Source organism: Pristiophorus japonicus, chromosome 14, assembly GCF_044704955.1.
Source record: "Pristiophorus japonicus isolate sPriJap1 chromosome 14, sPriJap1.hap1, whole genome shotgun sequence".
In the NCBI taxonomy this organism is placed as follows: domain Eukaryota; kingdom Metazoa; phylum Chordata; class Chondrichthyes; family Pristiophoridae; genus Pristiophorus; species Pristiophorus japonicus.
The window spans coordinates 135,121,740-135,134,661 of NC_091990.1; the positions used below are offsets into that span (position 1 = coordinate 135,121,740).

Sequence of the window (12,922 nt, forward strand, 5' to 3'; positions counted from 1 at the left end):
TTAATGACATGTTGGGATTTTGAACACAGATTATAATGAGAAAAACAAATGAGTTGAAGAAGACAACATTGTCAATGAATACAATTTAAATGCATCTACAATTTTAAAAAAAAAACACCATGGGGGTGTAATTGGATAGCGGTGGACTACCGGCGGGAACGCTCCATGCACTGGAATGCATAGACTTGAGGCACACTCTATTGGGCCTTGGGTCTTTTTACAGGCGTCCACAACTCACAGTACAATTTTAGAGAGTCCTCAGACTGCTCGCTGGCAAAGCTGATGTAAATTTCGGGTCGCTGGCAGCAGCCCTTGGGTAGGTCCTTGGAGGAGCTGATTGAGAGGGAGGAGTTTGATCAGTAGGGGGCAGGCCACTGACTTCAGGACTACTGTGGAGCTCAGAGGAGTATTCATTTAAGGACTGCTGATTAGATCAGATGTAAACTTGATTATTCTGAAAGCAGCAGGCCCTGTGCCGGCTTTGTTCAGGGCAGCCTAATTTCATGATGGGGTCCTGAAACAGGCGTTTGATCCCCTATTTGCAGCCTTTACCAATATGGTGGGCAGCGCAATTCTGATGTGGAATGTGTACGTGCTCACTGCACGCCATATTGGGTGCCATTTTTATATCAACAAATTTTTAGGCCTATATTTTTAATGAATAATTAAAGGGGTTGTGTTATCCTTGCGGTGATTTCAAATGGGTACATGATGTATGGTATAACCTGGAATAAGAGCTTTCTTGTTCCCAATTTTACATGCAATTATTAATTGGCCAGAGGACACCGTCTAGAAATAAAATATTGTGGTAAGGTTGCATGTTGCAGTACCAATGTGCAGATCAGGAGAATACAGGTTTGATCATGTAATGTATGTACATAAGGTCTGCCCACCAACAGGGGGCACTACCATTAGAGGTCCTAGAGTCATAGGTACACTCGTGCTTGGCCTGGTATATAAGCTGAACTTCAACTTTGTATTTTCACTTCTGGAAGCCATTAAAGATTGAACAGGTTACACCTGGTCACTGGCTCACAGTACGGAGTTCATTGTATCATTTCATACACCACAGATCATCAATCCCATTTAGCCATTGATCTGATCTGCATTGCAGAGGGAGGCACCGAGTGGAGCCCAGTTTTCCTTGGGGTGGAGAAAGGAGGAATAATCATCAAGGGGGAGTCATCATTGACCACTGTGCTCCCATGCTGCTGATATTGGCATTGGTGTGGGAGGGGCAGCAGATGAGGTTCATGGCCCAGCTGTACATCAGCAGGGACAAAATGGACATAAAGTACCACAAAGAATTGTTTTGAATTGATCATACCTGTTTGAGGCAGTAATTAGGAGAACTTTATGTGCATAAAAAGGCTTTCCTTCCACTAAGAATGTTAAGTCCGACATTTCTTTATTATTCAGAAAGTGAGGATCTGGAAAAAGAACACAAAAATAATTTATTTTCAAGCAGACAGTTAACGAAAATGTGAGCATATTCCTACATATTCCGATGGTGATGGGGGAGGGTATCAGGAGAAGAGAATAGAACGAGAATAGACTGTATGTTAAATATGATCTAGTGCCAGTTAATAAGGATGTGGTTTTGGGGGAACATTCCTTTGGTGGGGAGAAAGGTGGGAGGTGAGTGTTTTCTCAGATGGCAGTTGATTCCCACTGCATTCAACTCTGTACTAATAGGTTTTGCTCAATGGGAATTATCTGATAAAGGAGACAATTTAAATTCCCAGAGGGTGCCTCCATTAATAAGTTACACTGCCTCAAGTTTCTGTGGTTAGACTGCTGAATTCCTCTGATGATGTACTGCAGAGATGTAATTTAAAGAAATAATGTTAGCTCCCAGATTACTCCGTTGCTGAAGTTAATGTGTAACTGAGTCATACAAACCAGAAAGTCTCGGGTTCAAACACCAGTCTGTGCTGATCTTATCTGGGGTGGCAGTCAGGGCACTACAGTTCATCATATCAGTCCTGGTTACAGTTAGGGAAGGGAAAGTTAGCCATGAGTCCTATTCCCGATGATTATCCAGTGACTGCTGCTGGAAAGTGTGTGTACGTATGACAAGTGAGGACAGGAACATCATCAGCTCTGATGCCTGCCATGATTGGAAAACTGCTGACGATCATAGGGGTCAATTTTAACTGTAACTGCAGGGTGGGAATTGGGGGGCAGTGGGTCAGCTGCCCGCTTATCACCCCGCACAATTTCCCGCCCATTAACTTCAATGGCTCACACAAATAATGGGCACTTGGATGAGGCACTGGCGATTGACTGTGGATTAGTATGAATCAGCACCTTCAGGAGAGGAGGGTAGAAAGGAAATGGTTCATTCCGTGCCCAGCTCCCAGACAGTTTGAGAAACTCCAAGTATTGATTACTCACCTAATCGAGCGGGCGGTGTTCTCTTTATCTCAGGGATACCAGGAATAGGACCATTGCCATAGCATTGCATAAAGATAGAGGCTATCTGCTGATTGAGTGTATCATTCTGCAGAAATAAGGGGGGGAAAAAACAACATGACAAAAAATAGGCTTAGGAAAACAGTGTAAAATCCATCAATTATCATCAAGTCACAAACCAAATCCAAACAGGAAATCAGATCCTAAAATGCATCAATCATCAAAATAAATACAAATTTTCTTTTGAATCAGTGCTGCCACATGTATTCCTGTCCAGCTGGATTTAATAATGGGAAATAGAGCAGGTTATACGCATCCGACTTCATGACATCCCTGGGCCAGTCACATCATAGGCGGTCCCTCGAACGAGGATGACTTGCTTCCAGGTGTTTCGATGAAGCACCTGATGTTCCAGTCTTGAACTCCAATTGAGGGGGTGGAAGATGCCTGTGCATGAATTTTTTTAACGTGTGGTGGCCGTTGCACACCAGCCACCACACGGGCTTGACAGCTAGGTCTTGGTCCAGTGGCAAGGATTATCCAAGAGGACTGGAGGCCAGCTCTGCTGCACGGACCTAGTGTGCACACATATCGCAGTGTGGGCTGGCCCATGCTGCTCCTAGGCCAGTCACATCATTTTACTACAATATCACAACAAAAATGAAAGCGTTCTAACCTTGCTAACCCTGAGAATGTCAAACATCAGTGGCAGCCCCTCGTGGATCAGCTCTTCATTGTAATCCTCCTCTTTTATAGTAGTGAATTCCCGTAACAGGTACTGCATCACAGGATACCTGCACTGCTGGTATGAGGTCCTCAGTGATTCGATCCACACATGTAGTTTCCAGGGAATACCTACAGGAAAGAGCAGAATGAGCACTGAAGCTGTAATCACCCTTTTATCATACTAGAGCTGTATTATGAACCTCTGAATCTTTCCTTGACCGTGGTACTCCAGCCAAATATATAACACAATTAAAGCAGTTTTAAAATGACGGAAATTAAAAAACCAGATTTTACTGAACAGATTCATTCCCGAGACTTGAGCACATAATCTAGGCTGATAACAGTGCAGTACTGAGAGGTGATAATACATTTTGGATGATACTTTAAAATAAAGGCTCCATCTGCCTGTGTAGGTGGATGTAAAAATCCCAGGACAATATTTGAAGAGAAGGGGAGTTGTCCTGTCCAATATTTATCTTATTCCTATTTTGAGACCTTGTTGAGCGCAAATTGACTGCTGCATTTGTCTATATACAAAATAGTGACTTCACTTCAAAAATAATTCATTGACTGTGAAACACTTTGGAACATCCTGAGGCAATAAAAGACACTCTATAAATACAAGTTTGTTCTTTTTTTATTTCTCAAAAATATAGTGAGTTCTTTTGATAAACGCATAGCTTAGTATGGTATTGACTGATACAGGCGCGGAAGGATCCAGATTCAACCTTCGACTTATGTTGTGGTTACTAATTTCAGCTAGGACTAGAGATGGTGCTGAAAAAAAATCAACCCCCCCCCCCCCTCCCGACCCCCCCCACAATGGAAAATGTGAATGCGGAGACTGTGGGTGAGGATAGGCACAAGTTCAGCTTTGACGACTGTTGAGGCTGAAAAGCCTACTGACACTCACGGTCTAGACTCACATAGTGAACGGCCACTTTGGAAAGTACTTGAAGATGTCATGAAACCTATTCTAGCATCTTCATAAGAGGGGTAAAACTATTAATAAAATAAATCCAGTACTTACCAAGGTTCCTCAGCTCCATGGTGACATCAAGGTAGCCATGTTCAGCACTATAATACATGGCTTCTTGTAAAGCCTTCATTCTGGCTTTGCAGAGTTTAACCTGTCCTTCATTTATACTTCCGATGCTTGAAGTATCACTCTCAACACCCTCTGCTAACATTTCTTCCAGAGAAAGTACATCAGTTTTTGGGGCTTGGGGTGGTGTAAGCAACTTGCGCAACACATTCCTAGTTTATATGAAATACAATGGCATAAACTTAAATATCAAAGCAACAGCAGAATTTTACTGATGGGTTTAAACCCAAGAATCAGCAGAAAGCATAAGCAAAATGTTATTCTACCAGTAGTACAGCCTAATAAGTTTGTGCTGGAAATATATTATGTTCTTTTGATGAATACTAGTCTTTAAGCTTAAATAATGATTTAGGGTGTTATAGGGTTGAGGTTAATGATAAATACGATAGTCTTTGGCTAAAAAACCGATAAATCCAATATAATGTTCAGTGGTCATAGTCAACAGAAAAATCAGATAAAACTCATGCTCCCTTACACTACATACAACTCCCACAGATAAATAAATACACATGTTGGAAATGCACAAATGTCAATCAATCTCTGAAAGAGAAAGGATAACATTTCAGGTTTGATCTATCTGAAGAATTCTGATGGGGGGGAAATTCGGTACTACCCCGTTCGGGAATGGTACCAGCTGCGAGGCGGGACTTCCTGCAGCAGGCACCTGCCCCGGCAGCTAAATTGGGCTTACTGCCCGAGAGGAAGTGGAGCACAATGTCGCACGTTCAACTTCCTTTCGGGGGCGGGACTGGGGGGGCAACATCGGGAATTTTTCAGTGCTATGCTGATGGGAGCACAGGGCCCCCCCCTTCTGTTAAAGGAGAGGGCACGCTGCGGACTCTGCATTGGGGAGAAGGGGCCACCGCTACATCACTGGGGAGTGGGATACCATGGCAGCAGTCCAACACAGAAACAGAATGCCGGGCTGCAACATTGCGGCACGGACCCCGCGATTTGAAGAGGTAAGACCGTAAGTTGGCCATTTAAAAAAAAAAAATTGCACGCTCCACCTCGCCTTTAATTTTCGCCTCGTGAACAGACTGAAGCCCTGTTCGCGATCCACAAAGCTGCCGTGGACATTGCCCATGGCAGCCTCACGGGGCACTACTGAATTTTTGGTCCAGGGCAAAATCAGGTCACAGCAAATGGTGATGATGTCGTCATCGCCGGCACAGCGGCCCGGGGTGCAACTGGTTAGCACCGTCGCTAACTCCCGCGGGAGTCGGTAGCAGCCCCGTACGAGAAGTAATTTGTGCCCCATTACCACCCCCAGGGGGCACTAACAGGAAGCGCAAACGACCTGAACTTCTCCCCCTTTCTCTCCTCTGAAGTATTATTTTGTCTTTTCTTTTTCCAATACTGACTGACCTGCTGCTCATCTTCAATATTTTCCATTTTAATTGAAGTTAATGAGTGATTTGGTGCACATAATATCCTGTGACAAACTCCGTGCATCTCAGCACTTATTGCGTGTAATGTGAATTGGTGCTCAAGTACCCGAATTTTGCATTACATGCCCCACTGGTAGTGAAATTGCAGGTTTCTGCGCAGATCTGATTAACAAATCACTTGCAGTAACTAATTACTTGTCCTAGTTATATTATTTATATAATTTCTCTTACAAAAGAGTCGTGGTGCTTGCACTGCAGTAATCCTGTGCTGGCTATTTTTACTACATTCATGCCGACTAAGTTGGACTTCAGAGCATTTTTTAGTGGAGAGAAGAAATCTGCATTAAGACAAAGGTTGCAGGAGTGACACTCTCCTTAAATTTAGAATTGAGATATTTCACACTATCCTGAAAGATGTGGCGTCCCATCCGGCTACACCCACTCACCACCTGTGCTGCTTACCTGTGTCCATGGGCAGCCGCATGGCTGAAGCAGTTCATGTCCTCATGTAGCACCGATGTCATTCCATTTGTGTCAAGTACACTCAGTAGGGGATCCGCACCCCTGCTCAGCAGCAGGCTAACCAGCTCATAGTTACCTAGACAGGGGCACCATGTGGAATGTTAAGTAACACGAGTACAATATTACAGGAAAGATATTACAGGAGAAATGCTTTGCCAATATTACTCCTAAACATGTAGAACATTGGTTCACTCTTCTGAGTGATGGAATATTAGGTTAGATCTTCTGGACTGGTGCTGATGCAGTGGAGTATTGCGCCCTTTGTATTCGCATGCTTAGGTCACAGTCCACTTCACATGATCTTCTGAGGTTGGATCATTATTTATTAATGGTGAACTCTAAGCCTGAATCTTACCTGTTGCTGGGAGCTTGCTTAATGCAGGGGACAGGATTTCCCAACTTGGCGTGCACGATGCACTGTTATGCCATGTAAGATGGGCAACAATGAGAAGGTATGTTCTGGCTTTTGAAAAAGAGGGGGTTCAAGTTGCTCTACCTGGATTTTTGCTATGTGCATCAGTTTTGCTGCAATTATTTTTGGCTAGATTTATTTTTTTGTCTGCCATTGATGGAATTTTTGAAAGCTGCAATTTTGGATATTGCAATCAGAAGTCAGAGCAGGGTATTGTGGCAGGGGAGGAGGTGCACGGGCACACATGAGGGGAGAGACAGAAGAGCACTTCCGGTAGTTTCATGGTCACCATTACTGATACAAGCTTTTATATTCCAGATTTATTTAATTAACTGACTATAAATTCTCCAGCTACCGGGGTGGGATTAGAACTCATGGATCATTCGATCTGCCTCAGGATTACTAGTCCAATAACATAACCACTGCATTACCGTACTCGGTATTTAAAGTAAGCTAGTTAATGCCTCTGTTAAAGTAGTGTCAAAATTATTTCATACAAATACATTAAGGTTGGTAACATTGTATAAGCCTAATTTCCACTTTCGAATGAACACATTTGTAATACAGTAGACAAAAGCAAAATATACCGAATGCTGGAATCTGAAATAAAAACAATGCTGGAAATCTCAGCGGGTAATAGAGTAGAAATGCATCTGGGAACAAATAGACTACAGTGTTCGTTCTATTACAAAATGGGTGACCAACAGGAAGAGCAGTGGAAGGAAGGTAGTGCAGGGGTCCCCTGCGGTCAACCCCTGCAAAACAGATACACTGCTTTGGGTACTGTTGGGGATGACTCATCAGGGGAGGGCAGCAGCAGCCAAGTTCGTGGTACCATGGCTGGCTCTACTGCACAGGAGGGCGGGAAAAAGAGTGGGAGAGCTATAGTGATAGGGGATTCAATTGTACGGGGAATAGATAGGCGTTTCTGCGGCCGCAACCGAGACTCCAGGATGGTATGTTACCTCCCTGGTGCAAGGGTCAAGGATGTCTGGGAGCGGGTGCAGGACATTCTGAAAAGGGAGGGTGAACAGCCAATTGTGGTGGTACACATAAGTACCAACGATATAGGTAAAAAACGGGATGAGGTCCTACGAGACGAATTTAGGGAGCTAAATTAAAAAGTAGGACCTCAAAAGTAGTAATCTCAGGATTGCTACCAGTGCCACGTGCTAGTCAGAGTAGGAATCGCAGGATAGCTCAGATGAATACGTGGCTTGAGCAATGGTGCAAAAGGGAGGGATTCAAATTCCTGGGACATTGGAACCGGTTCTGGGGGAGGTGGGACCAGTACAAACCGGATATCCTGGGGGCAGTGTTTGCTCGTGCTATTGGGGAGGAATTAAACTAACATGGCAGGGGAATGGGAACCTATGCAGGGAGACAGAGGGAAATAAAATGGAGGCAGAAGCAAAAGATAGAAAGTAGAATAGTAAAAGTGGAGGGCAGAGAAACCCAAGGCAAAAAACAAAAAGGGCCACGTTACAGCAAAATTCTAAAGGGGCAAAGTGTGGTAAAAAGACAAGGCTGAAGGCTCTGTGCCTCAATGCAAGGAGTATTCGGAATAAGGTGGACGAATTAACTGCGCAGACAGCAATTAACGGATATGACGTAATTGGCGTCACGGAGACATGGCTCCAGGGTGACCAAGGCTGGGAACTCAACATCCAGGGGTATTCAACATTTAGGAAGGATAGGCTAAGAGGAAAAGGAGGCAGGGTGGCGTTGCTGGTTAAAGAGAAAATTAATGCAATAGTAAGGAGGGACATTAGCCAGGATGATGTGGAATCGGTATGGGTGGAGCTACGGAATACCAAAGGGCAGAAAACGCTAGTGGGAGTTGTGTATAGACCACCAAACAGCAGTAGTAAGGTTGGGGACAGCATCAAACAAGAAATAAGGGATGTATGCAATAAAGGTACAGCAGTTGTCATGGGCGACTTTAATCTACATATTGATCGGGCTAACCAAACTGGTAGCAATGCGGTGGAGGAGGATTTCCTGGAGTGTATTAGGGATGGTTTTCTTGACCAACTCGAGAGCTGGCCATCCTAGACTGGGTGATGTGTAATGAGAAAGGACTAATTAGCAAGCTTTTTGTGCGAAGCCCCTTGGGGAAGAGTGATCATAATATGATAGAATTCTTTATTAAGATGGAGAGTGACACTGTTAATTCAGAAACTAGCGATCTGAACTTAAGGAAAGGTAACTTTGACGGTATGAGGCGTGAATTGGCTAGAATAGACTGGCAAAGGATACTTAAAGGGTTGATGGTGGATAAGCAATAGCAAACATTTAAAGATCACATGGATGAACTTCAGCAATTGTACATCTCTGTCTGGAGTAAAAATAAAACGGGGAAGGTGGTTTAACCGTGGCTAACAAGGGAAATTAAGGATAGTGTTAAAACCAAGGAAGAGGCATATAAATTGGCCAGAAAAAGTAACAAGGCTGAGGACTGGGAGAAATTTAGAATTCAACAGAGGAGGATTAAGGGTTTAATTAAGAGGGGGAAAATAGAGTACGAGAGGAAGCTTGCAGGGAATATAAAAACTGACTGCATAAGCTTCTATAAATATGTGAAGAGAAAAAGATTAGTGAAGACAAATGTAGGTCCCTTGCAGTCAGATTCAGGTGAATTTATAATAGGGAACAAAGAAATGGCAGACCAATTGAATAAATACTTCGGTTCTGTCTTCACGAAGGAAGACACGAATAACCTTCCGAATGTACAAGGGGACAGTGGGTCTAGTGAGAAGGAGGAACTGAAGAAAATCCTTATTAGGCAGGAAATTATGTTAGGGAAATTGATGGGATTGAAGGCTGATAAATCCCCAGGGCCTGATAGTCTGCATCCCAGAGTACTTAAGGAAGTGGCCCTAGAAATAGTGGATGCATTGGTGATCATTTTCCAACAGTCTATCGACTCTGGATCAGTTCCTATGGACTGGAGGGTAGCTAATGTAACACCACTATTTAAAAAGGAGGGAGAGAGAAAACGGGTAACTATAGACTGGTTAGCCTGACATCAGTAGTGGGGAAAATGTTGGAATCAATCATTAAGGATGAAATAGCAATGCATTTGGAAAGCAGTGACAGGATCGGTCCAAGTCAGCATGGATTTATGAAAGGGGAAATCTTGCTTGACGAATCTTCTGGAATTTTTTGAGGATGTAACTAGCAGAGTGGACAAGGGCGAACCAGTGGATGTGGTGTATTTGGACTTTCAAAAGGCTTTTGACAAGGTCCCGCGCACAAGAGATTGGTGTGCAAAGTCAAAGCGCATGGTATTGAGGGTAATGTACTGTCGTGGATAGAGAACTCGTTGGCAGACAGGAAACAGAGTCGGGATAAACGGGTCCTTTTCAGAATGGGAGGCAGTGACTAGTGGAGTGCCGCAAGGCTCAGTGCTGGGACTCCAGCTCTTTACAATATACATTAACGATTTGGATGAAGGAATTGAGTGTAATATCTCCAAGTTTGCGGATGACACTAAACTGGGTGGCGGTGTGAGCTGTGAGGGTGATGCTAAGAGGCTGCAGGGTGACTTGGACAGGTTAGGTGAGTGGCAAATGCATGGCAGATGCAGTATAATGTGGATAAATGTGGGGTTATCCATTTTGGGAGCAAAAACACAAAGGCAGAATATTATCTGAATGGTTGCAGATTAGGAAAAGGGGAGGTGCAACGAGACCTGGGTGCCATGGTTCATCAGTCACTGAAGGTTGGCATGCAGGTAAAACAGGCGGTGAAGGCAGCAAATGGTATGTTGGCCTTCATAGCTAGGGGATTTGAGTATAGGAGCAGAGAGGTCTTACTGCAGTTGTACAGGGCCTTAGTGAGGCCTCACCTGGAATATTAGTTCAGTTTTGGTCTCCTAATCTGAGGAAGGACATTCTTGCTATTGATGGAGTGCAGCGAAGGTTCACCAGACTAATTCCAGGGATGGCTGGACTGTCATATGAGGAGAGACTGAATCAACTGGGCCTTTATTCACTGGAGTTTAGAAGGATGAGAAGGGATCTCATAGAAACGTATACGATTCTGACGGGACTGGACAGGTTAGATGTGGGTAGAACGTTCCCGATGTTGGGGAAGTCCAGAACCAGGGGACACAGTCTTAGGATAAGGAGTAGGCCATTTAGGACTGAGATGAGGAGAAACTTCTTCACTCAGAGAGTTGTTAACCTGTGGAATTCCCTGCCGCAGAGTGTTGTTGATGCCAGTTCATTGGATATATTCAAGAGGGAGTTAGATATGGCCCTTATGGCTAAGGGGATCAAGGGGTATGGAGAGAAAGCAGGAAAGGGGTACTGAGGGAATGATCAGCCATGATCTTATTGAATGGCGGTGCAGGCTCAAAGGGCCGAATGGCCTACTCCTGCACCTAGTTTCTATGTTTCTAACATTTTGCAGGTATACTCAGCACCTGGGCTAAGGCAAGAATACAGAGCCCACCAATGATTTGCTTCAAAAAAAGTACATTATTTCTGAAACACAATTCTGACAGCAAATATTCCTGAATAAAAATTCCTGAAATTGGAGTGCAGTGCATTATGGGCAAGAGGTGAGCCAGCAGGGCACATTCTGCATTGCAATACAAGAGGTAAAAGTGCAAAGAAAATGAGTTCGAGTCTTCAGTTAAAGAATGCAGTTCCCACTGGGCAGATCCCAAGATACTAGACAAAATGAAATACGGAAGGCCTTAACCTTTCAGAAATACATGTGTCATTGATTTTAGTGTGCATGATTTACAAACACATGAAGGAGAAAATTAATGCTCGATTTTTTGCTGTACAAACGTGCTCTAGTTTTGCAAACATGCATCTCATGTGTCTTAGTGTTTCTTTATTCAAGTACTTCTGAAACTAACTAAGGAGTATCCATTTTCAGCCTGCAGACTATAAGTTGATCGAGAATTTAAGTTTTCGTAAAGCATTGCTCTGATTGGGGAGAGAACGCAGTAAAAGTCCAAAAAACTCAAATGTCACACCACAATTAAACGTGCTGCTATTTTTGACACTGGTAACACAATTACTAATGCTACAACTCAATCAGCAATCTGCCAAATACAAATGTTACAGTTTTTTAAAAAAATGTTAAAAAGCTTAAAATTCCAAATGGAGTGGCAGTTGTGCTAAACAGGCAGGCACAAGGACGGACTGAGCCAAACATTATATGCTTTCCTGTCCCAAACTCCAGTACTACCCGAGACAGTGACAGACATAACGTTCACAGTCACATCTTGTACACCAAACCTGAAAGTAGAATGGCTGGAGACAGGGCTGTTGAATTTTGATTGATCGGTTGCAGGAGAAAAATACATTGACCTTTTTGGGGCCACCAGGTGCCCTTTTGGTACCTTACCCACGTGTTCATTATTCATGTGTGAGCCTTGACGGTATAACATACCATGAATGTCTGCAAGCTATTTTAACCACATTGAGTGCAGGGCTCATCAATCCTGTCCTCACCTGCCATTCACACACTCACTTCCAGGTGTTGTCGGATAGCAATCCTGGCTCATTTTCCCTTCCACAGCCCTGGGGCCAGCATGGTTCCACTACTCACTCGATAAACTGAGAATCATTGGAGGAGCCCCTAATTACGTTAATATGAAGTTTTAAAGTTTATTTTGAATTAAAAGACTTGCGCATACACAGAATAACCATACATGAAGCAAAAAGCTGTTTTGTTTCTTTTTACACTTTTTCCCCCCAATGTATCTACTGTTTAGCCCTTTATTAATATATTATTAATGACTGATCCAGTGAGTTTTATGCAGAGTAGGCTGTCAGATGGATTAAGGTTTGAGGCTCAGCCTCCTCATTCCAGCATACAATGCTGGAACATTCACCAGAAGCATATTAACAGATGGACAAGTAAATCTTAACATACCATTTGGCTGTCTGACAGCCATTAATTTCTGGTAAAGCGATTTGCATTGAAGAATACATTTTAAATTTGAAACAATCAGCAGTAAAAGTAGAATAAAGCTGTTTAGCTACAACAAATGTAACAGTGGTCGGCCCTGCACAGCTACAGTGAATCATTCAGAGGGCCCCTTGTTACAGCCCACCTTGGACTTTAATTGACTCCCTGACCCATATTCCAATCCACCTAGACGAACTTTTATCATTATTGTGAAATGAAGGCGAATGGGCCAAAGCCCACAATGCACAATACTACAGGGTTGAAAAGAGTAGAAAGGAAGATAAGGCAGATCAGGAAGCAATGAATAGGCGAGGCCAAGTTTGGGTTTTGAAAGCCTGAAGGCTGTTGGAGGAATGAAGACCGTCATTGCACAATAATCAGAACTTTTCTGAAAAAGAAACATGGTGTTATGACAGT

General features: G+C 43.4%; 1 protein-coding gene across 1 annotated transcript in view; it reads right to left on the minus strand.

Annotated features, from left to right (window-relative positions):
* The window catches only part of abtb2b (ankyrin repeat and BTB (POZ) domain containing 2b), a 286,894-nt gene that overhangs the window by 13,641 nt on the left and 260,331 nt on the right, over positions 1-12,922 (minus strand). Inside the window, exons 10-14 of the mRNA XM_070898621.1 lie at positions 6,100-6,235; positions 4,172-4,398; positions 3,092-3,270; positions 2,398-2,503; positions 1,328-1,430 (exon numbers count right to left, since the gene is read on the minus strand). Coding sequence (XP_070754722.1) covers positions 1,328-1,430; positions 2,398-2,503; positions 3,092-3,270; positions 4,172-4,398; positions 6,100-6,235 — 751 coding nt within the window. The remainder of the gene's footprint in view (positions 1-1,327; positions 1,431-2,397; positions 2,504-3,091; positions 3,271-4,171; positions 4,399-6,099; positions 6,236-12,922) is intronic.